Source organism: Rhinatrema bivittatum, chromosome 2, assembly GCF_901001135.1.
Source record: "Rhinatrema bivittatum chromosome 2, aRhiBiv1.1, whole genome shotgun sequence".
NCBI lineage: Eukaryota > Metazoa > Chordata > Amphibia > Gymnophiona > Rhinatrematidae > Rhinatrema > Rhinatrema bivittatum.
The window spans coordinates 9,985,725-10,010,632 of record NC_042616.1 but is presented as its reverse complement, the minus strand read 5'-3'; the positions used below and the strand labels follow the sequence as shown (position 1 = coordinate 10,010,632).

At 46.3% G+C, this 24,908-nt stretch overlaps 2 protein-coding genes across 3 annotated transcripts in view; both read right to left on the bottom strand.

Annotated features, from left to right (window-relative positions):
- Positions 1-24,908, bottom strand: part of LOC115083510 (zinc finger protein 189-like) — a 537,273-nt gene that overhangs the window by 418,254 nt on the left and 94,111 nt on the right. The window lies entirely within an intron of this gene.
- On the bottom strand, positions 1,591-18,638 carry LOC115083515 (oocyte zinc finger protein XlCOF6-like). 2 transcript variants are annotated; one of them, XM_029587389.1, is made up of 2 exons: positions 18,585-18,638; positions 1,591-5,179 (listed from the first exon to the last, which is right to left on the bottom strand). In XM_029587389.1, the coding sequence occupies exons 1-2, from the start codon at positions 18,616-18,618 to the stop codon at positions 3,000-3,002; spliced, it is 2,214 nt and encodes a 737-aa protein (XP_029443249.1). In that variant the 5' UTR covers positions 18,619-18,638; the 3' UTR covers positions 1,591-2,999. The 2 variants fall into 2 exon arrangements, with proteins under 2 accessions (XP_029443249.1, XP_029443250.1); XM_029587390.1 differs by having other exon boundaries at positions 1,591-5,176; positions 18,585-18,634.

The window sequence follows — 24,908 nt, the reverse complement described above, 5'->3', positions numbered from 1 at the left end:
CTTACCTTGCCCTAAACTCCTCCAAAACAGAACTACTCATATTCTCACTGCCTCATCACAACATTAATACACCCCCTGAAAATCTCTCCTTCTCACAACATGCACGAGATTTAGGCATCATAAATCGATCATTGTCTCAACCTCCAAAAATTCGACTATGAAAGATTGTTACTTTAAACTCAACACCTTAAAAAAAAACACAAAACCTCAGACCTCTACTCCACCTTAGCGACTTCCGGACAGTACTACAAGCCTACCATCCTTTCCAAAATAGATTATTGCAACTCCCTCCTACTTGGTCTACCCAAAGCCATGATTAAACCCCTTCAACTTCTTCAGAATGCCGCAGCCAGAATACTCCCCAACTCAAGCAAATTCGACCACATCACCCCCATCCTCAGAAGATCTTCATTGGCTCCCCATCCACCACCGTATAACATACAAAACACTCATCCTCATACATAAAACCCTCAACAACCAGAACATGCACTGGTTGAAAGACTCGATCCACTTCCACACATCCAACAGACCCACCAGATCATCATTACAAAGGTACTCTCCACACTCCCCCTCCGAAACATATACACCTCAACGCCACAAAAGAGCATGCCATAGCCATTGCTGGTCCTTATGCCTGGAACGCCATGCCCCCTGAACTCAGACTGGAGCAATGCGCACAGAAATTCAAAAAACCCTCAAAACATGGTTATTCATGGATGCCTACCCGTAACCCCGCGCATCTCAACACCCTCTGCATTATCACTACATAACCTCACCTGCCCACCCTTTATGTTTCCCATCCGTTCCAGTTTCTCGTTTCACGAATGTTTGAACGCTCTAGTCCCCTTTTTACCTGCCTCTGATTTACGCCACTTAAGACATTGACACATGTTCTGTAACTAGGTTTTTATACTGTTATTCTGCTGGTGTAAGCCTCTATATTAGATCTATGTTAGCCCACGTAAGCCTGTCTCTTTATGCATTTCACATTCACTTCTCACCATTTGCTGTTTCCCCGGTTTTTGTAACTGACTTCCCTCTGTTGTTCTCGCTGTTGCAATGTAAACCAGTATGACGTCCCTGACGAATGTCGGTAAAGAAAAGCCTCAAATAAATAAATAAATAAATCTAGGTCTTATTTTTTTTAATTTTAAGGTTTGCTCTGCCTCAAAAGATGGGCAGATGTCTCAAAAGGCCCCAGGGGGAGCAAGCCATCATCACACACTAGGGAAGGCCCTCCAGCGTGATTTTTCCTCACAGAGTTTTTCCGCAAGAAAAAAAACAAAAAAAAAAACCTGCTGCGATATTTTCCCGGGGAGGAGCGAAATATCCCAAGGATGCTCCCCCCACAATATTTCGAGCCTCTCACAATAAAATATTGTAGCTTGATAAATCTTCCTATTGGATTCTAAGTGCCCTGGGGATAGGGAAGTGCCTACAGTACCTGAATGCAATCTGCTCTGAAGGGCCGAAAGGTGGAACATTATATATATAAATAAAATAAATTGTCCTATTGTCCACCTTCATCATCCAGGTGTACTGTAGTCTGACACATTTTCATGGTAAGCAATGCACTCAATCAAGCTAGGGTTTACGCTGCACGTTTCCAGGCAATTTATTATCCAGGAGCGTGGGATGCTATGAAAAGCTTTTAAATAATCAATCCCTGCTATACAGGCGTCTCAGCCTGAGAACAATCGGCCGTGATGGCTTTATGCGGCATCGACTGGATCTTTGGTTCCATCTGCTGCTCTTTTGTAACCTTGCTGATCTGGCACCGTGATGTGGGCACATATTCTTCTATTGGCAGTTGTAGATTGTAGGTATAAGCACCGCAATGTTCGGTAATTTTTGGAGAGGTCGCTTGGGCCTCTTGAGAAGGAGCAGGGTTCATCCTATTATTAACCGTTGCGATATTAAATTCCGGTTGTCTTGATGAACAGAAGTTTGCAGTGTCCCAGAGCGAGGTGAAGCGATGTTAAGGACTTGAGCCAAATGTTGGGCACCCCTTCCCCATCAAGGCCAGGTCTCTTCCAATTTGATTTGTGGCTTTTATTTGCACACAGTTTGGGCATTTGTCCTTTCCACGTTCCTCTGTAGGCTCAGCAGCCATCCTGCTCTTCCGTTACTGTCTACAGCATCCTCGCACGGGTTTCTCCAAAATTTGTTTCGGCTTTGGTCGGTGGGAGGTTTCATGGCACTAACGACCCTTTTTCCAGGCCCCTGTCACATTTTCAAATTTCAATGGATTTTGTTTACCAAGGCAAAAATCAAAATATATTGAAAGTGCTGATAAGGAAGAAGCCTGCTGCACGCGTGCTCTTCCCAGTTTCCCGCAGAACTGCTTCCGGGTTCAGTTTAAAGTTTTCTCTTTTGAGGTCTCTCGTGTCTATTTTCTTCGCACTGCAGTAGCTTTTGAAGACCTTGTGGATGAATGGAAGATCTTCTTCGGGTAGTGCAGCTTGAGGTTTGAGATGTTTCTGTCCTCAGGCATTTGAGGGACTCGTCTACCCGGGCCACCTTCTTGCAGTCATTGTCATTTTGCCTCTATATATTTTTTCCCCCAAGGAGGAGTTACCTTTCTCCTTTTCTTGTTGCTAGGACTCTCCCAGTAATGGTTTTCACGGCATATTATTGTCAGTTTTTGCTGAGGTCTCTTTGCAGACCCTCTAGATTTGAATGCATGGTTTGTGGCATAAAAAATAGGAGACCTTTATCTCCTGGGTCTATGTGTCTATACTTAGACCTCTTAATTTTTTCATTAGCTGCTGTGATCTGCTTCCCTGAACAGGTTTCCCCATGGTCTAATTGCAGGGCCAGGGATGCTGTCTCACCGGAAGGGTCTGCACTGCCCTGGTGCTAAAGCTGAGGGTGAGCACCTTTTTATTTTGAGTGAGGTAAGGCCAGCGTGAATGTTTAATTTTTCTTTCCTTTAATAGCGATCTCTTTGCTGAGATTTACTCTCGCTGTAATACAATGAGGTCACCCTATGAAGGGATTCAGCAAGACTCAGAGAGAGAAACATTATTCTTTCCCTTATCTACATCGTTCAGTGTATCTACACATGCAGTCTTCTCACCGGCATGTAATCTTTGGTGTCTTGTGAGGTGTATCTTCTGTATGAACCTTTTACCACATTCAGAACATGAAAATGGTCTCTCACCAGTGTGGATTTTTGCATGCCTGGCAAGGTTTGCTTTCTGAAAGAAGCTTTTCCCACACTCAGTGCATGTAAAGGGCTTGAGGCCTGTGTGGATTTTCTGGTGTTGGGAGAGGTCAGCCTTCCTAATGAAGCATTTTCCACAATTAGTACATGAGAATGGTCTCACTCCTGTGTGGATTTTCTGGTGCGATATTAGCATATACTTGCGACTAAACCTTTCCTCGCATTCGGAACATGAAAAAGGTTTCTCACCAGTGTGAATTTTTTGGTGTTTTTTGAGGTTTCCCTTCTGAAAATAGCTTTTACCACATTCATTACATATAAACAATTTGTAACCCGTGTGCATTTTCAGGTGTTGTGAGAGATCAGACTTCGTAATGAAGCATTTTTCACATTTAGCACATAAGAATGGCCCCTTTCCTATGTGGGTTTTCTGGTGGAATATTAACATATACTTACTAATAAAGCTTCTCTCACATTGGGAACATGAAAATTGTCTCTCACTAGAGTGGACCTGTTGGTGTCTGGTAAGGTGCGTCTTCTGAATGAACCTTTTACCACATTCCATACATGAAAATCGTCTATCACCAGTGTGGATCTTTTGGTGCTTTCTGAGATTTGTCTTCTCAAAGAAGCGTTTATTACATATACTGCAAGAAAAGGGTCTCTCTCCTGTGTGGATTTTCTGGTGAAATATCAGTATATCCTTGCTTTTGAAACTTTTTCCACACTCAGAACATGAAAACGGTCTCTCACCACTGTGCACGGTTTGGTGCCTTGTAAGGTGCATCTTCTGAGTGAAATTTTTCCCACATTCAGAACATGAGAAAGGTCTCTCACCGCTGTGTATCTTTTGGTGTATTCTGAGGTTGGTTTTCTCAAAGAAGCTTTTCCCACATTCAGAACATGAAAAGGTTCTCTCACTGGTGTGCATTTTTTGGTGCTTTCTGAGGTTTGCCTTGTGAAAGAAGCTTTTGTTACACATAGTACAGGTAAATGGTTTGATGCCTGTGTGGATTTTCTGATGGTGTGAGAGGTCCGCCTCTCTAATGAAACGTTTTCCACATTTAATACATGAGAACGGCCTCTCCTTTATGTGGATTTTCTGGTGAAATATTAGTATAGCCTTGTTAATAAATCGATTTCCACATTCAGAACATGAAAAAAGTCTCCCAAAACTGGAGTGTATTTTTTGATGTCTTATAAGGTGTATCTTCTGAATGAACATTTTACCACAATCAGAACATGAAAACTGCCTCTCACCAGTGTGAATTTTTTGGTGTCTTGTAAGGTGGACCTTTTGAAGGAACCTTTTACCACATTCAGAACACAAGAATGGTTTCTCACCACTGTGTATCTTTAGATGTTTTCTCAGGTCTGCTTTCTCAAAGAAGCTTTTATTACATTCACTACATGAAAATTCTCTTTTCCCTCTGTGGATTTTCTGGTATTTTCTTAGGGAATCCTTGGGATTGAAATTTTTACTGCACTCACCCAACAGAAAGGATCTCTCTATTGTGTGCACACGCTGCTTTACCTTTAGGTTGTTAGTCCAAATGAAACCGTTCCCACATTCCTTGCTTGGAAATGTTGATTTGACTGGGTGGATTCCTTGGTGAGAAATAAAATGTGATTTCCTATCAAAGCTTTTTCCACAGGTGTGGCAGAGATAGGATTTCTTGCCGTTCCCCTCTCCCTGGAGGAAGTCAGAAGTCACTTCATCACTGTTATTACTTCGGCAGAGTATCTCTGCTCGCAGGGATCGCTGGTGCTCAGGGATTTCCGTGAGCTCCCGGTCACGTCTCTCAAAGGCAGTGATGCAATCTGACAAATCTGCTGCAGGCTCTCTCAACTTTGTCTCTGGTCCTTGCCGACTATTACTGGTGTTTCTCCTCTCCGTCCCCCGGGAAATATTATTACGGACATTTTCTGATTCTCTCGGGATCCGGCTAAGTTCCATAGGACATTCATAGTGATTCTCCTCTTTCTCCTTTAACCATTTGAACTCATCAGCTGCTGGATTTAAAGAGAAAGCATTAATCATTTATTGGTTTTCTGATCCTACAAGCACTACTCTGAAATTGTCACAGAGAGATAACAAGTCACACATCTCTGACCACAAAAAGCAACCAATAGCCAAGGCTCAGACTGTCAAAGATCACACAGTTATCAGTATTAAACAAGATCCCGTTGCCTAAGCAAGAGTTTGGCAAGCTAGATCAAAGCCTTTAAAAAGAGATCAGGTTAACAGTTTACATTTTGTAGCTAGCACTTACTTTTTTTTGTTGTTTTTTTTTGAGATGGCTACATTTAGCTGGTAAAAGTCTGGACTATCGTGATGGTGAGGTTAGGTTTGGTTTAATGGTTTATTAAGTTTTTGGTTTTTTTTTGTAAATATCTTTATTGGAACAGTCAGTATCTCAGCAAACAAGAACAAATAACAGTAAGAACACAGGTAGATAACAGTGGAGATGAAGCACAGTCGTATACATCCAACAGATAGATCAACCATAATCTCCATGCTGACAAAACATCAGAATATATGGCGTTCGAAACATCTGACTGTTTCCTTTTGTATTTGTTTGTATCTCCCCCTACACAGAGAGACAGCAACCCTTTATAGGTAGAAGCCTATTCCCCCCTCCCCCCCCCCCCCCACCCACACTAACTCCCCCGATATCTGCAAATGAGAGAAAAATCATATGCACAAACGTGGTGATAAGATAATACACCCATATCATGAAAGTATAGGGACAAATAAAACAAAGCTCTGGCGGGAAGAAAGCATAGAGGTACACAACCTTAACATGGTAATACTCCAGAGTCCTCAGGTGGCAGAAGAGCAATATAGTTGTGCCACAAAAGGCGCACTTTTGTGTATTTAACTTGAGAAACAGATTTCGCCATCAACAGTTCCATATGCATGAGTTTATGAAATTTGGCTTTCCACACTTGGTGGTACGCCGGAGGTTGCTGTATCCATTGTGACAAAATCGCATCCCGTGCAATGAGAATGATCTTCCGGAAAAGCCAGATTTGATGACCGGTAAGTAGTGAGTCCATCGTTCTAGATAACCCAAACAACCAAAGGAGGGGATCCAAAGGAAGAGAAAGTCCCCACAGAGAATGAGCCAGCTGCTGCAAAGTAGACCAAAAGACCTGTACAGTAGAACAAGACCAAAAACAGTGGTAAAAATCTGGGAACCCAGAAATACATCTCGCACAATGCTTGTCTTTGGTAAGTCCCATGTAATATGCTTGACACGGGGAATAAAAGGCTAGGTGGAAGAACTTGTAAGCCTGATCACGTAGTATGACATTCGCCACTAGTCGGGGTATGGAGAGAAAACATTCCTGCAAATCCGTAGGAGAGATACCTTGGGGTAAGTTCTTATTCCAGTGTGTGACGACCTTGTCCAAATTCAGTTGTTGGGGCAACTTTGTAAGAGCCAGATAATATTGCGACGCTGACTGGCGTTTCCCATCTTCCCCCACCAGAAACTCCTGAATTTTATAGCCTTGGAAGAAATCCGGGTTCACCTGCTGCTCTTCTAACATAAAATGTCTGAGCTGTAAATAGCCATAGAAGTCAGTTTTAGGAATATCAAATTTAACCATTAAGTCCTGGAAACTGCAAAGCTGATATTGACCATTTTGTAGAGTAAGTAATTGGAACATACTGTTCAGGCCTTTGGACGACCAGCGCCGAAATAACAATTGCGTCATGCCCGGGGGAAATAGTTTATATCCCCGGATAGGCAAACAAGAGGACGATCCACACGGCACCTGAAGTTTCTTACAAAGGGAAATCCAAAATTGACGTATAGGTCGTACCACCACACTGCCACTTATTAAGTTGGAAAGGAAGGAGTCTGATAGATGTAAAGTGGCACCAGGAGTATGCGGCAACAACCATGCTGTATAATGTTCTAATGGAGTGTAGAAGGACGTATGACAAATCCAGTCGCGGAGATGGCGTGCCAAACAAGCATGATTATAGCGTTCAATGTCAGGGCAGTTGAGGCCCCCCTGACCTTTGGGTAACATTAACATTTTGAGAGGTATGCGGGCTTTCTTGCCAGACCAAATATATTTTTGTAATCCCTGGTTGATATCTTTAATGTCCTGTTTCCGAAGCCAAACTGGTAACATATGAAATAAGTACAGCCATTTCGATATCTCCATCATTTTTACCAATAATAGTTTCCCTGAGAGGGATAGGGGTAAATCCCGCCAGGCCATAAGGTTTTTAAGCATTTTCTGCTTCATAGGAATAACATTTAACCCGTACAACTGGCTAGGAGATGCAGAGATATTGATTCCCAAATACTTTAAAGAAGTTGTGACCCACTTTAAGGGAAAGACCCCATTCCAGGTGGAACGTAAGGTCCCCAATATATCCAAAGCCTCAGATTTCTCCACATTAATTTTTAACCCAGCGAATTCCCCAAACAAGGCCTGGAGATGTAAAACGTGGGGGAGGGAGACAGCCGGGTTGCACAGGAAGACCAACATGTCATCAGCAAAGGCTGCTACTTTAAACAACCCTTGCTTGAAATGAAGACCCTGAATAAGTGGAGATTCTGCCAATTTCCGCAATAAGGGATCCAAGGACAGTATGTATAAGATAGGGGACAATGGGCACCCTTGTCGCACCCCACCAGCTATACTAAACGCTTCAGAGACAGTATCATTGGCCACAATATGAGACAACGGCTGCTTATATAAAATTGAAATCGCTTGAATAAGCTGAGTGGGAAACCCAAAGCGTTGGAGGACGGAAAACATATAATCCCAGGAGACCCTGTCAAAGGCCTTTTCTGAATCGAACCCCACGGCCAAGGATTCTATGTTATAATAGTGGGACGTTTCAATGGCGGAGAGCAATCTGATGACATGGCCCCCGGCATTTCTGCCCCCTACAAAGCCCGCCTGGTAAGGGGAGATTATAGAGGGCAAAACAGAGTTTATTCGTATTGCCAGAATCCTAGCGTACAGTTTCAGATCGCAATTTAAAAGCGATATGGGGCGGTATGAGGAGGCTAAAGTGGCGTCCTTCCCCGGTTTGGGTAAGACAGTAATGTACGCCGTGTTGAATTGTGGAGGGAAACTGTTCATTTCGCATGCCTGATTATAAAAAGCCGCTAAGGAATCTACCAGGGAAGAACTGAGAATTTTATAGTATTCTAAGGTGAACCCATCGGGCCCCGGAGATTTATGAATCTTTCCCGTTTGAATAACCCCACGGACCTCACCAGCAGTGATGGGCCTACTTAGCAAATCCCATTTGTCCTTCGGTACCTGAGGCAGCAGGAGGCCCTGGAAAAACGCCTCTTCCTCAGCCCTGCCCCCTGGTCTGTCTTCCGTATACAATGTTTCATAGAACTTACACAAAACAGTACAGATATCTGTACAGGAAGTGACAGAATGGCCCAAATGGTTCTTAAGACCCCCTATAAACGTCTTCCTCCGTTTTATAGCCACCATACGGGCCAGTAGTTTACTAGATTTATTCCCATAGTGAAAAAAGAATTGATCCGAGGCCTTTAATGATTTCTGCGCCCTGAGATGGAGATGGGAATTCAGGGCAGTAAGACACGCCCTATAGGCTTCCTTATGGTTCGGAGAGGGGGAATGCGCTAATAGACGCTGTGCAGCTTGTAGTTGTGAATCTAATTGTAAAATACTGGCATTTAACTTTTTCCGCTGCGCAACAGAGTAGGCTATCACTTCCCCTCGGAGAACTGCCTTACTCGTTTCCCAAAACAAAGCAGGATTGCTTCTATGCTGTTCATTATCCTGTGCATAACACTCCCACTTCTGTTGTAAATAGGTGTGGAAGTCCTTATCCGTATACAAAGACCCAGGGAAGCGCCACTTCTTTCGGCCCCCCCCGTAATGGTAGAGAGCCAAAGATCCACCCACACCGGGGCATGATCTGCAATCACAATAGATTCAATATGTGCATTGTCCACCCTGTCAAACACAGATCGGGGAATGAGGATGTAATCTATTCTGGATAAGGTAGCGTGCGCCCTAGAGACGTGTGTGTATTCTCTCACTGTAGGGTGGAGCAGCCGCCAAACATCCAATAGGCCGAGGCGTGATGCAAACTGACAGACCCCAGAATCTGCATTTAGTTTAAAACTTTTAGGGATATTAGATTTGTCTAATTCAGCTTGAAATACCCTGTTAAAATCCCCAGAGAGAAGAATGTCACCCTGGGCATTAGTTAATAACAAGTTAACCACTTTTGTGACAAAGGGAGGATCTGGCACATTCGGGGCATACAAAGTACCAATAGTTACCATCTTACCCGCTAAGGTACCTACCACAATTAGGAACCGACCATCCGGGTCTTTCACTTCCTTAACAAGGGTAAAGGGCACATTTCTATTAATTAATAATGCCACACCACCTTTCTTTCCTTTGGCTTCTGAAAAATAGCAAGCAGTGGCCCATTCCCTGCATAGTTTCCTACTTTCCGCCACATTTAAGTGGGTTTCCTGGAGACAGGCTATCCCTACTTTTAAACGTTTCAGATGCTGGAAGACTTTCTTCCGCTTAATAGGCGTGCCCAAACCGTCTACGTTCCAGGAGATTATCCTGCATTTACTACCCATCACTGCTAGTATGATCCGTATACCAAGGTAGCAGGTCAAAATGCAGAAGGGTAAGCTCCCAGCCTAACTCACCCTCCCAAACCCAGTTTGGGACTTGCCAAGTCGAAAAGACCCGTACATCAACACACCAGAGAGAGAAAAAATATGGGTGATGCAAAAACATATACAAAACCAAGAATACCAGTACCCTCCCCCCTGTCCCCAATAACAAAGTACCCTCCCAGACACATAGGTCAGGGTAGTGGAGTCAAACATGAGTGCTCGGTCTCCCAGAACTCCCCCCCTCCTCCTCCAAAAGGTATTACCACCTCTATATAAACAGTTATTCAAGAATTTGTATTCAAGGAATCAAGAAATTTTGTAGCTTCCTCAACGGTTGCACAAGTACACCATTTCCCTTCATGATTAATTCGCAGCTTGGCTGGGAACTGCATGGTGAAACGTATATCCTTCTCAATTAACTTGCCACACACAGGAGCAAACGCTCTACGCAGGGCTGCTACCTTAGCTGAATAATCTGGCGCTAAACTGACTTTAGCGCCCTGAAATTGCAAGGTATCGCTTTTTCTCGCAGCTTGCATAATCAGTTGCTTGTGATGAAAATTGAGAATCTTCATAATGACCACCCTGGGTCGCGACTGGTCCGGGCCTCTAGCTCCCATACGATGCGCTCGTTCAATGTCCTGCACCCCGTCCAATTCCGGCAGGCCTAAAGCCTCTGGCAGCCATTTTAGAAGGGAGGGCCGAAGTAAATTGTCTTCTACTGTTTCAGGGAACCCCAAGCACCTTATATTGGACCTTCGGGCCCTATTTTCTAGATCATCCGTCTTTGCAATCTGGTCTTGAAGCTGCTGATCAAGTGTACTCACTTTCCCCTGTAAAGCGGTAAGATCATCCTCCATCGCGGATGTCCTGTCCTCCACGTGGCTGAGCCGCGGAGCCAAGTCTGTCAAAACTTCACGGAGAGCCCCGATTTGATCTGAGATTCCAGTTAATTTACAGTCCAAAGCCGCTAAGACCGCATCCTTTATGTCTGTGACGGTCAGGGATGGCGTTGTGGTAATCGGCGAGTTTCCTTCCATCTGTTTGTCCGCCGCCGCGGTCGCCATCTTGGGGTCCGGCCCTTTACTTTTATCCTTCTCGCGTTTCGCCAGTTTAGGAGGCATTGGTGATGGCGTTTTGGACATGAAAGAAGTAATCGACATGTGCTACGTATAGCAGGTCGTAGAGGTGGCGTGTAAGCGAGGTTGACCGGCCGGAGGAGGAGGAGAAGAGCCCGGTCGACCAGAGCGGGGTCAGAGACGTCCGATCCCGTTCACCACATCACGTGACTCCTATTAAGTTTTATATACCGATACATCGGACAAGCCTTCACATCGGTTTACACAAGATAAAACAGGGTCAGAAATACAATATTCATAAAATAGTAACAGCTAAAAACTACATAAAGTAAAGAAATAAATTAGCTGTTAAGAAAAGATAAAAACTTATAAAGCATAAATCAAATAAATAAGATAAACATAGTCATAAAACACTAAAGTTAAAACATCTATTAAACTAAATGACATACTGATAAAATAAAATAAAAAGGTAGCTCATCAAGATGGTTTAAAACAAAAGCGTGCTTATGCTGTACTGCTTATTTCTAGCATTGCTGATTAATCGTTTCGTGCTCTGCAAAGGCGCATTTAAACAGCCAGGTCTTCAGTTCAGCTTTAAATTGCTTTTTTTCAGTGGGGAGTCTCAATGAGGTAGGTAGAGAGTTCCAAATTTTTGTTCCTGCGATGGATATAACACGCTCCCTTACGTGGGATAATCTAGCTGATTTGATGGTGGGGATTGAGAGAAGGCCCTTGTCAGCTGATCGCAAGTCTCTCTGTGGTACGTGAAGACGGGAAGTGAGGTAGCTCGCACTGGTTTTCAGTGCTAACTGGCCAGAATTAGGAACTGTAATAGCATTCCTAAATTTATTTATTTTATTTATTTATAAGCTTTTATATACAAGTTATGGAATGACAAGTTGTGTAACAACTGATAAAACATCGTAATACAAGTTATGGAACATAATCCAAGTTAAGGAACAGCTGGTGAAACAGTGTAACAGGGAAGGTTAAAGATATTGTTGGGTTATGGAACCGGTAACGAGTTGTTTATAGCCAACTTCAGGTATCGAAGCTAATTAAACATACAATTAAATATTGAATTCAATCTTTTAAATAATAATAGAGTTAACCGTCATATAATCGTCAGGGATATTATTTAACAGTCAGGGGTTAATTTTGTTGTGTGTAATTAGCAGACTCTGTCTTTGAAGGTTTGTCTGAAGGGCCATGTTTTGAGTTCTTTTTTAAATGTTTTGCTGTTGCTTTGTGAGCTTAGGTGCTCTGGTAGAGAGTTCCAGAGTTTAGGTCCTGCTATGGAGAACGCTCTGTTTCTTATGTTGGATAGTTTGGTGTTTGATATTGATGGGACGCCTAGTTGCAGTTTGCAAGTGGTTCTAGCGATGCGTTGTGATCTGTGTTTCAGTATGATGTTGTTTAGGGAGGTGCTTTCATTGTTGTATATTGTGTTGTGTAAGATGGTTAGGGTTTTGAATTCTATTCGTTTTTTCTACAGGTAGCCAGTGTAGACTGTTTATATTTATCATAAGACATGCCAGACTGAGTTAGAACAAGGGTCCATCAAGCCCAGTATCCTATTTCCAGCAGTGGCCAATCCAGATCACAGGTAGCTGACAGGAACTGAATTAATAGACAGATTCCATGCTGCTAATGCCCAGGGATAAGCAGTGGCATTCCCCAAATCTACCTGGTTAATAACGGTTTATGGAATTTTCCTCCAGGAACTTGTCCAAACCTTTTTTTAAACCCTGCTATGCTAAATGCGTTTACCACATCCTCAAGCAATGAATTACAAAGTGAATAATATTTTCTCCGATTTGTTTTAAATGTGCTGTATAACAACTTCAAGTAGTGTCCTCTGGTCCTTGTGTGTTTTTTTTGAAAGAGGAAACAATCAGTTTTCATTATACTGGTTCCATTCCACTCATGATTTTATAGAACGCTAGCATATCTCCCCTCAAAACTAAAGCCCCCTAATCTTTTCGTTTTCCTTCATAAGGAAGCTATCCCATCCCCTAGGTCCTCTTCCAATTTCTTGAAATCCACTTGTGATCTAATAACTCAGAATAATTTTATGTCAGCTGCAAATCTGAACATCTTGCTGTTTTTTTTTTCCTTTTTCCACATCATTTATAAATATGTTAAAAAGCTCGGGTCCCAGCACAGACTTGAGGCACTCCAGGAAACTGACCATTCAGTCCTACTCTGTTTCCTATTTTTTAACCGGTTCACAATAGGACACCGTCTCTTATCCCGTGACTTAAAATTCCTGAGTCCCTCATGAGTGACTGTCAAATGTCATCTGAAAATCGACATACATTATATCCACCAGGTCACAGTTATCTTCATTTCTATTACCCCTTTAAAAAAAAAAGGCAGATTTGTAAGGCAAGACTTCCTGGGATTAAATCCATGCTGACTATGTCCCATTAAACCATGTCTATCTATATATGTTCTGAAATTTTATTCTCTAGAATAGATTCTATAATTTTTTTTAAGGAACTGATGTCAGGCTCACTGCTCTATAGCATGTGGTGGAGGCCGCACCTCCAGAAGGATAAAATTCGGCTGGAATTAGTCCAGAGGGGGCTACTAACATGGTCCGTGGTCTTCCTTCTAAAGCATAGGGGGAGAGACTTAAAGATCTAAACATGTGCACCCTAGAGGAAAGGCGAGATAGGGGAGATGTGATAGAGACATCCAAATATCGCAAAGGTTTCCCTGCACAGGTGGTGAGCCTCTTTCAATGGGAAGGAGGCTCTAGAATGAGCGCTCATGAGATGAGGGTGAAAGGGGGTAGACTGAACAGTAATCTTAGGAAATATTTCTTTACAGAGACGGTAACGGATGCACGGAAGGTGGAGGGAGACAAAAACGGTATCTGAATTCAAGAAAGCATGGGATGAACACAGGGACCCCAGCAAGGGAGTGGATGAGAATTGTAAAGCTAAATTATCTGGGTGGATGGGCAGACCTGATATGCCGTACGATCTTTTTCTGCCATCATATTTCTACGTTTCAATCCCGGATCATCCCTGGAGACCTTTTTTTTTTTTTAAAGATTGATGTTACATTGGGCACCCTCCATTCTTCCGGTACAAAATATGTTTTAATGATAGGTTACATATTTTTGGTCTGACCCAGTATGGCAATTTCTTATGTCTACAATTTCAAAACTCTGGGGGTGTAAACCATCCGGTCCAGATGATTTGCCTCTCTTCAGTTTTTCCATTTGCCCTACAACATCTTCCAAGCTCACTGTGTTTTGTTTCGCAGTTCTTCTGAATCAGCGCCATTAAAAGCGTCTCCAACATGGGTATGGTCCCTAGCATCCTCCTTAGCAAACACCAAAGCAATGAATTCTTTTAAAGGTTTCTGATATTCCCTTGATCATCTAACAGTCCAAACAATTCCCTCGCATTCTTCCTGCTTCAGATGTTTTTGAAAACATTTTATTGCGAGCTCTTGCCAAGCTTTATTTCAAATTCTCTTTCTGCTTTGCCTAATCAATGCTTCGCCAGTGCTTAATGCTTTTTCCTATTTTCTCCATTTGGATCCTCTCTCCATTTTTTTTTGAAAGATGTTCTTGCGGCCAGCATAGCCTCTTTCGCCTCACCTTTTAACCGTGCCACCAGTTTTTTTTTTTTATGAGCGGAATACATCTGGTCTGGGCTTCAAGATGATATTTTTAAACAATGTCCAAGCCTGATGTAAAAAAAAAAAGTCTTAAACCTTTGCGAAAGCTAAACACTATTGCAGAGGTTTTCCTTAATGTCCTCCCCTTCCAGTCTCCGACGGCGGCCAGCGTGGGTCACAAGTGCCCGGCAGGTCCCCAATAGTGGATCTGTTTCTCGCTCCCAAGGTTAAGCGAATGGCTTCCTACGACCGGTTTTTAAATCTTCCAGTTGCATGAAACGGGTTCCCCGTATGAGGAAAGGGTGAAGAGGTTAGGGCTGTTCAGCTTGGAGAAGAAACGGCTGAGGAGGGGGATATGATAGAGGTCTTTAAGATCATGAGAGGTCTAGAATAGTTACATGTAAATCAGCCATTTACTCTTCCAAAAAGTACAGGATCTGAAATTCAGTGCTACTTAGCCAGATAAGTCGCTTCTTATCCGATTTAAGTGGTGGCCACTGAATACTGGGCTATGTTCGGTGACCTCCAGTTAGCTGGATAAGTTACTCACCTGGCTAAGTACATAGCTGGATGCCTAGTGGCTGGAGGGGGTGGTGACTTATCCAGTTAACATAGAAACATAGAAACATAGAAATGACGGCAGAAGAAGACCGAATGGCCCATCCAGTCTGCCCAGCAAGCTTCACACATTTTTTCTCTCATTCTTATCTGTTTCTCTTAGCTCCTTGTTCTATTCCCCTTCCACCCCCACCATTAATGTAGAGAGCAGTGATGGAGCTGCATCCAAGTGAAATATCTAGCTTGATTAGTTAGGGATAGTAGGGGCAGTAACCGCCGCAATAAGCAAGCTACACCCATGCTTATTTGTTTTACCCAGACTATGTTGTACAGCCCTTGTTGGTTTTTTTTTCTTCTCCCCTGCCGTTGAAGCAGAGAGCTATGCTGGAAATGCGTGATGTATCAGTCTTTCTCCCATGCCGTTGAAGCAGAGAGCCATGCTGGATATGCATCGAAAGTGAAGTATCAGGCTTATTTGGTTTGGGGTAGTAACCGCCGTAACAAGCCAGCTACTCCTCGCTTTGTGATTGCGAATCCTTTTTTTCTTCACCCCTGTCGTTGAAGCTATGCAGGATATGCGTGAAGCATCAGTTTTTTGTTTTTGTTTTTTGTTTTTTTTTTCCCCTGCCGTTGAAGCAGAGAGCTATGCTGGAAATGCGTGATGTATCAGTCTTTCTCCCATGCCGATGAAGCAGAGAACCATGCTGGATATGCATGGAAAGCCATAGTCGTACATTTCCAGATTTCTCTGGTGGAACTGTTTACTGCATTGCAAAATCTTCATTCTGGCCCACCCCCCTTTAGCATGTGCATTCTGGCCCACCCCCCTTTAGCATGTGCTCAGGACAACCATTTCCAGTTAAGTTAGGTCTAACTTAGCAGGATACAACTCATCTGGTTAAGCAGCAATTTTCACAGAGATATTCAGCAGCAAAGCCATGTTACTGAGTATCCCATATAAGTTAGCCAGATAGGTCTTATCCTGCTAACTTACAGAGACGTTATATTTGGAACATCTTCTTCACAAAGACACTAAGGGAACCTCCGTGAAGTTAGCAAGCAGCACATTTAAAACAAATCAGAGAAAATTATTTTTCGCTCAATGCACAATTAAGCTCTGGAATTCATTGCCAGAGGTTATGGTTAAGGCAGTTAACATAGCTGGGTTTAAAAAAAGGTTTGGACAAGCTTCTGGAAGAAAAGTCCATAAATTGTTATTAACCAAGTAGACTTAGAGGTAGATTTTTAAAAACTGCGCGATCGCGTACTTTTGTTTGCGCAGCAGGCGCAAACAAAAGTACGCTGGATTTTATAAGATACGCGCGGCTACGCACGTATCTTATAAAATCCTGGATCGGCGCGCGCGCAAGGCTGCCGATTTTGGACAGCCGGGCTGCGCCGAGCCGCGCAGCCTGTCTCCGTTCCCTCCGAGGCCGACTCTCTTTCACCTTCCCCTCCCTTCCTCTACCTAACCCACCCCCCCAGCCCTATCTAAACCCCCCCCTTACCTTTATCCATGGATTTACGCCTGGCGCCTGGCGTGTGTGGATTTACGCCTCCCAGAGGGAGGCGTAAATCCACACATGCCAGGCGCCGAGACCCGACCCAGGGGCGGTTCCGGAGGGCGCGGCCACGCCCCCGGGCTCACCCCCGAAACGCCACGTCCCGCCCCCAAAACGCCACGTCGTTCGGCCCCGCCCCCGACACGCCCCCTTCCAAAAACCCCGGGACCTACGCGCGTCCCGGGTTCTGCGCGCGCCGGCGGCCTATGGAAAAAAGGCGCGCCGGCGCGCAAGGCCCTGCTCGCGTAAATCCGGGCGGATTTACGCGAGCAGGGCTTTTAAAATCCGCCCGCTAAGGAATAGCCACTACTTATCACAGTGCAACAGCTGCATGGTATCTATTAACTATTTGAGAGCTTGCCAGGTACTTGTGACCTGGGTCGGCCACTGTTGGAATCAGGATGCTGCGCTTGATAGACCCTCGGTCTGACCCAGTATGGCAACTTCTTTCATAGGTTCTAAATTAAAATCTTCTTATATTAACAAGATAACCAAGTCTAAAATCGCTTCCTCTAAAACCTCTTATCAGCTCCTTCACAGAAACATGGGCGGCAGCGTCCCGTACACCACACAAAATGCCGAATGTCTCTTTTCTTTGAGAAGAAAGAGAGGTTTGCCCAATATATTATTGTTTTACAGGGTAGCTCCGTTTACATAAAGTAAAGAAAGTCAAGAGTCAAATCAGTGAGGAAGGGGGGAGTGTGAGATATCAGACTTCAATAGAGGACCAGGTACCTGGGGGACACCACGGGGTGAACAGATGGACGGAGTGGGACAGGAGCAGCTCAGTTACCATCGCTGGGATCTGCCGAGGGGGAAGAGATTGCCTCCTGGACGGAGAGCAGCAACTGAGGCAGAGCCCTCAGGGGGAAAGCCAAGTCTCGGTTACAGTCAGAAGATGGAGAGAGTACGAGAGATAAAAGGCGGGTAGGCGAGCTTCTTGGAAATACGGCAGGCCTAGCACTGAGACTGTAAGAGAGGGAGAAAGGAGGTGGAGGGACAGGGATAAGAGCGAAGGGGTAATGATCCGACGAGCCATCGTGGAGGGCCAGGGCTGGGACTGGTTTCCACAGCCGAGAGAAGCTGAGGGGCAAGCAGCGCGCACAGAGATGGGGGAGCAGAGGTGCGATGAGCGCGAGGTGGATGAAATGCTCTCGGGGGGGTGGGAGAGAGACGCGGGCTTGGATGAGAAGGGCAGCGACAGGGCCGAAGACAGAATGGCAGAGGAGGTGAAGAGCGCGGCGGAAGGGGACAGCGCCCGCGATGACAGCGAGGGACTGCAAAGTGCAGCGAAGGCATAGGAAGCAGAGAGAAGGTTCTCAGGAATCCATAGGTGAGGCAGCTGAGCTACAAACTCCCCAGCACATGGCCCGCTGGGCAAAGGAGCACGGGATGGCAGACGCCCCAAGCACCAGGGGCGTCACGATGTCCTGAGGAGTCCATAAGTGAGGCTGCTAGGAGCACGCAGACAAGCTGCAGCCTGCCCGGGGTATTTGTGCACGGCTCGATAGGGCACAGGGCTGATGTTCACCCCGGAGTGATCTCAGGCCTGCATTTTTTTTAGCACCCGCAGGGGCCGATTTACTGACGAGCATTTGCGACTTTCCTCCCGACTCCAGCTCCCGCCTGCTTCTGGTGTCCGGGCCGGTCCCCGTGCATGGCTTCTTGGCTCTTTTCACGTCAGACCAGCCCCCGTCAGTCAGTCCATCCGAGCATTTATCCTTCGCTTGTGCCGAGGACGGGAGGCTCAGAACGGATTGACGTATACACGGATGTCTCGCGTGGGGGCGTTTGCTGCTGAGCAGCCACAGAGGTCCTCACGGGCCCTTTACTGAGGCCGCGGCAGCAGGGCCAGGACTACGTATCCCACCTGCCCCGGATACAGAAAACAATATCAACAGCACGATAAGGCAGTCCTTACCCAGGGAGCTCAGGGTCTCATAATTCTCCTTCATCACCTCCCGGTAAAGCTCCTTCTGCCCTTCATCTAAATACTCCCACTCCTCCTGGGAGAAAGAGACAGCGATGTCCTCAAACGTCACCCGCACCTGAAACACAAACCAGAAACACTCAGAGACACGAGGAGGGGCTCAGCGTGCGTCAGATCTCAGCTGGATTTATCCTCCTAAGGTTTTATCATGGAAGAGGGGATGCCAGTAGGACCGTCGATGGGTCGAATGGTCGGGTAGGGGAGGGCAATCACTATTGTCATGGCCAGCCAGTGGAAAGGGGTCCTCAGGTAATGCTATGGCCAACAGTGGCCCCTTCTGATGGAGGTGGCCAGCCGGGGAGTAATCTCTCTGATGCTGTCCCTCAGGAAAGGACAGATTTGGTCTCCCAGGGCGACATCTCCAAATGGCTTAGTTTTGCGCAACCAGAGTCAGGCAATAAGGAGTCAGCTCTATCCACTTGGGGACAGTTAAGTATTACAGTCCCTTGTGGAAGCTGCAACCCTGGAACAGGAAATATCGCAGAGCTAATTGCACGAGCAGCGTGGGCGAAATTGTCGTCTGATTTGACGTGCACAGCTTTCGCCATGATGGCGGACTCATTAGCTTCTCCGTCTGTGACCAATTTTCAAAAATAAACATGCACCCACTGAAATTTTGGGCAGGTATTAAATTGCGGCTGAAAACCGAGGCACACCTCTCAGGGACCGCGGAAATCACCTCACAAATTCTCACCTTTGGGAGGGACCATTTGGTATCACCGCCAGAGAGCGGGGTGAATTAAATCTCCTTTTCTTTCTCCTTCTAAAGTTTGAAGCAATCCCCAGTAGGGAGATGCACATCCACCATCTGCTGGAGACTGAGAACACTGGCGGGCTGAGGTCACTGCAGGGGTGTATATACTGTGAGGTCAGTTGGCTTCGTCTCCACCTGCTGGTAGAGGTGCATAACCCCCTTGTTCTGGATTCATCTGACCAGATGCTAAGAAATAACTGTTTATGGACTTTTTTTTTTTAACGTCAGGAGCTTGTCCAACCCTCTTTAGAATCCCACTATGTCAGCTGTCTCTATCACATCCTCTGCCATTAGATACCATAGCTTGATTGTGCACTGTACGAAAAAAAAAAAAATGCTACCTATGACAAAAGAATCCTGCCCAGCTCCTCTTCATCTTCCTCCCGGGTGTGCCACTCAGCTATGCCTTATTCTCCCTGGGGAGGGTGATCATCCAGGGACAGCAATGACACTCCTGGTGGAGGCTCCTGTCCAGTTCGTGAAACAAAAAACAACAAAAAACCAGGATCCAGGAGGCTGGATGCACCGGCAAAACAGTGGCCAATGTTGTGAACTGAGACAGCGAGGATTGCTGGTCGTTCTAATAACCCCAGACTGGGCAAGGTGACCCGTTCTATGTGGACCTAATCAAACGCAGGGAAGCGGGAATCGATAGGTTCACCCAGTAAAAGGGGATTATTACATAAGGGCCGGTCGCAATGACAAAATCTCTCTCCCTTCTATTGAGGATGTTCAGGACGCTCGTCTGGACTGGTCTGTAAGGACTCAAGGAAATTAGAAGGTAAATGCAATTTCACCATTTAAAAAAAAAAGACACAAACAACTTGAAAACACAAAAACAATGAAATCATCAAATAGTTCTAAGCTGAAATTTCCAAAAACTGTCAATACAAAGAAAGGGATGAGAGAGAGAGAGGAAGGTGAATGTAAAGAAATTGCAGGAAGCAGAAACTGAAAGCAGGGGAGCTACTGCTGTGCAGGGGAGGAGAAGCAGGAAGAAGAGCCTGAGGGGCTGCGGGGCATGGATTCAGTGTGTGTTAGAGGATGGGAGCAGTCCCAGGCTGCATCCCCTGCCCCCCTCCTGCCAGTCTCCTACCTGCTGAGCAGAAAGCCCTGCAGCCATTCTCCTGCCCCTTCTCCAGAGCAGGATTTCCAGCCCCGGCTCCCTCCCTGCACGCTCCCTGGGGTGGGGGATGGGATCAGTCCCAGGCTGCATCCCCTGCCCCCCTCCTGCCAGTCTCCTACCTGCTGAGCAGAAAGCCCTGCAGCCATTCTCCTGCCCCTTCTGCAGAGCAGGATTTCCAGCCCTGGCCCCCTCCCTGCACGGTCCCTGGGGTGGGGGATGGGATCAGTCCCAGGCTGCATCCCCTGCCCCCCTCCTGCCAGTCTCCTACCTGCTGAGCTGAAAGCCCTGCAGCCATTCTCCTGCCCCTTCTCCAGAGCAGGATTTCCAGCCCTGGCCCCCTCCCTGCACGGGGCCCTGGGGTGGGGGATGGGATCAGTCCCAGGCTGCATCCCCTGCCCCCCTCCTGCCAGTCTCCTACCTGCTGAGCAGAAAGCCCTGCAGCCATTCTCCTGCCCCTTCTCCAGAGCAGGATTTCCAGCCCTGGCTCCCTCCCTGCACGGTCCCTGGGGTGGGGGATGGGATCAGTCCCAGGCTGCATCCCCTGCCCCCCTCCTGCCAGTCTCCTACCTGCTGAGCAGAAAGCCCTGCAGCCATTCTCCTGCCCCTTCTCCAGAGCAGGATTTCCAGCCCTGGCTCCCTCCCTGCACGGTCCCTGGGGTGGGGGATGGGATCAGTCCCAGGCTGCATCTCCTGCCAGTCTCCTACCTGCTGAGCAGAAAGCCCTGCAGCCATTCTCCTGCCCCTTCTCCAGAGCAGGATTTCCAGCCCTGGCTCCCTCCCTGCACCGTCCCTGGGGTGGGGGATGGGATCAGTCCCAGGCTGAATCCCCTGCCCCCCTCCTACCTGCTGAGCAGAAAGCCCTGCAGCCATTCTCCTGCCCCTTCTCCAGAGCAGGATTTCCAGCCCCGGCTCCCTCCCTGCACGGTCCCTGGGGTGGGGGATGGGATCAGTCCCAGGCTGCATCCCCTGCCCCCCTCCTACCTGCTGAGCAGAAAGCCCTGCAGCCATTCTCCTGCCCCTTCTCCAGAGCAGGATTTCCAGCCCCGGCTCCCTCCCTGCACGGTCCCTGGGGTGGGGGATGGGAACAGTCCCAGGCTGCATCCCCTGCCCCCCTCCTACCTGCTGAGCAGAAAGCCCTGCAGCCATTCTCCTGCCCCTTCTCCAGAGCAGGATTTCCAGCCCTGGCTCCCTCCCTGCACGGTCCCTGGGGTGGGGGCGCTCAGCTTCTCTCCTGTCCTTTTAAGTCTCAGCACTGCCCCGCCCCCTTCCAGGAGGAAGTGATGTCACCAAAGAGAGGAAACAGTAAGTAAGAGCTGCAGCCGCGGGACGTAGGGAGCTGTTAGATGGACGCTGGGTAATGTAGTTCTAAATTGCCTTTTCCTCAGGTTACTGGGCTAAGAATTGTGGGAAGTGTAGTCCCAGGGAGTGGATTATTGCACAAAGCTGATTACATTAAAAACCAAGCTCAACTCCATTTGGAATAAGTAAAATGGATGTTTGTGTCTGGGAGAGGCTGGGGATTGAAAGAAGACCTCTGCAAGGGAGGGGAAGCAGGAAGGAGGGAGGAATGTATAGAGGAGCAGAGCAGGGGAAGTGTAAATAAGAGGGAGAGGAAGGAGGGATCCTGGGGTTGAGTGGCCTCTGACTGCTGCCCTCTGCCTCCCCCGCCCAGCACTGACAGCAGGAGCTGAGGCTGCACACAAGGCTGCAGGATTCAGGATCAGCTGGGACTGCGCTCTCAGGAATATTGGGACTGGCAGACTGGGAGCTCAGATTCATACATTATCTGATTTATAGACATAAAATCCATCAAGTCACAGTGCACTCTGGGAACTGTATTCCTTCCTAGGAGGGATTACTGTATGTGACTGTTACAGGGCACTCTGGGAGCTGTAGTCCTTCCTAGGAGGGATTACTGTATGTGACTGTTACAGGGCACTCTGGGAGCTGTAGTCCTTCCTAGGAGGGATTACTGTATGTGACTGTTACAGGGCACTCTGGGAGCTGTGATCCTTCCTAGGAGGGATTACTGTATGTGACTGTCACAGTGCACTCTGGGATCTGTGGTCCTTCCTAGGAGGGATTACTGTATGTGACTGTTACACTGCACTCTGGGAGCTGTGATCCTTCCTAGGAGGGATTACTGTATGTGACTGTCACAGTGCACTCTGGGATCTGTGGTCCTTCCTAGGAGGGATTACTGTATGTGACTGTTACAGGACACTCTGGGAGCTGTGGTCCTTTCTAGGAGGGGTTACTGTATGTGACTGTTACAGGGCACTCTGGGAGCTGTAGTCCTTCCTAGGAGGGATTACTGTATGTGACTGTTACAGGGCACTCTGGGAGCTGTAGTCCTTCCTAGGAGGGATTACTGTATGTGACTGTTACAGGGCACTCTGGGAGGTGTAGTCCTTCCTAGGAGGGATTACTGTATGTGACTGTTACAGGGCACTCTGGGAGCTGTAGTCCTTCCTAGGAGGGATTACTGTATGTGACTGTTACAGGGCACTCTGGGAGCTGTGGTCCTTCCTAGGAGGGATTACTGTATGTGACTGTTACAGAGCACTCTGGGAGCTGTAGTCCTTCCTAGGAGGGGTTACTGTATGTGACTGTTGCACACACAAATACACACACATACACATCTGACAGCCATACCTATGTGAGAGTGTGGCTTGGGTGCTTGTCCTGCTCTTGGATTGACCATTTTTATTTCTCCTTCAGGATTATGTCACAAGCTCGTTCTTGTGCCAATGAGGTGGCAGCCTTTACAGACCACCATACAATGGTCTGCCGGCAGTATGCCAAAAATGTTAACAGAGAGTGGCATCTCTACCTCGCAAGACTGTGGATGAAGGACTAATGATCCCGATTCCAATGGCTGTTAATCAGCCTTTGGATAATAAGAGTTATCTACCTGGAGATATGAAAGAACCAACGAATGTGACTCTTCGAGATATTTGGAAAGTGGTCTCTAGGATGAAATCTGCTTTAATCCAACCTGTCTCACAATTGTGTGCGTTTTCCGGGGATGCCTCTAGCACATTTATGGACCTGGAGCACAGAATAGTTGTAATTGAGGGACAGACGGTAACAAATAGCCAATTTACAATGAATACACAGTCTGTTCTGGCTGCGAATGTTAAGGACTGTTCATTTCTGCACAACAGGGTTTGAGCAATTAGAAAATGCCATGAGATATCAGAAATGAAGATTTGTGAATTTTTCAAAGTCTAGATTGTTGTCATTGATAGAATTGTTCCAAAATATATATATATAACTGAAGTATTACCTATTGTTCTGGTTTAAAAGGAGATAAAAGTTGTCTAAGTGATATTATCACCCCAAAGAAAAAAAATAATAGAAGTTAGACCCGAAGAGGTCGATCAATGCACTCGTTTCAAATAACAGCACAGATTCATCTGCATTTCTTCCGGATTCTCGAGATATTATTTCTACAGGAGCTACCTTGTCAGTCTCCTTTGTTTCTGATATGGATAAAGCAATATTTCAGATTGAAAGCTGCACATTTCTGTGCTCGGGAGGTTTTCGTGAATCCGGGTGTCTCTCGTGAAACGCAATGCCTCGGGAATTTATTCCTCTCTCCTAAGCAGCGAATGGTTTCCCTCGGGGCTATTTTTTTTCCAACCCCCACCAAGGAAATGCCTAGGTGTCCCACTTGGAGACATTCCTGACTGTTAAAGCTTTACGCTCACAAACTACTTGATTACAGGGAAGGAGCCATTTCATTATTATTTTTTTTTTCTAATTTGCTGCATTCCAGAAATTGATTCTTTCTTTCTTTCTTTCTTTCTTTCTTTCTTTCTTTCTTATTTATTTATTTATTTATTTATTTATTTGCTTGTTCTTCCCCTAAGATGTGGGCTTGAATTCTGTTAGAAAAGGTTTAATTTCCCTTGTTTATTATGTATCAGACAGAATATATGTTATTATTTTTCATGTTTTTGATGAATAATTAATAAAGAGATAATTTAAAAAAATGTAATGCCTACTACATCTCCTTACACTACCTTGGGCAATTTAACACCTACTCAGTGTTGCGTCCATCGGTCTCAGGCGGCTTCGACCCCTGTGCCTCACCTTTCTTCATGCTTTCTCCACTAGCCTCGGGAAGATGGCTACCGCCGCGTCTGCAAGCCGCTCTCCCCGGCATCCCCGGAACGGCTATGGCAAGGCTATCCGCCATGTTTCTCCTGAGGGCCTCCTAGGGTGCGCACGCCACCCACGTCTTTATCCATGTCATGGCGGGAACCTCGGGGCCATCCCCTTCGAGTGACGACACGCCATCTGGGTATTTAGCCTGCCCTTCGTTTGCTAACAGATTGCGTTAGCAAGGATTGGACTTGCCTCCGGTCTA

What these genes read in the sequence shown, in the direction of transcription:
- LOC115083515 (XM_029587389.1), bottom strand. Translation starts at nt 18,618, where the DNA reads ATGAAGGAGAATTATGAGACCCTGAGCTCCCTGG. An exon ending in TGAGACCCTGAGCTCCCTGG is followed by an intron (nt 5,180 to 18,584) that starts GTAAGGACTGCC and finishes CTTTAAATCCAG; the next exon opens with CAGCTGATGAGTTCAAATGG.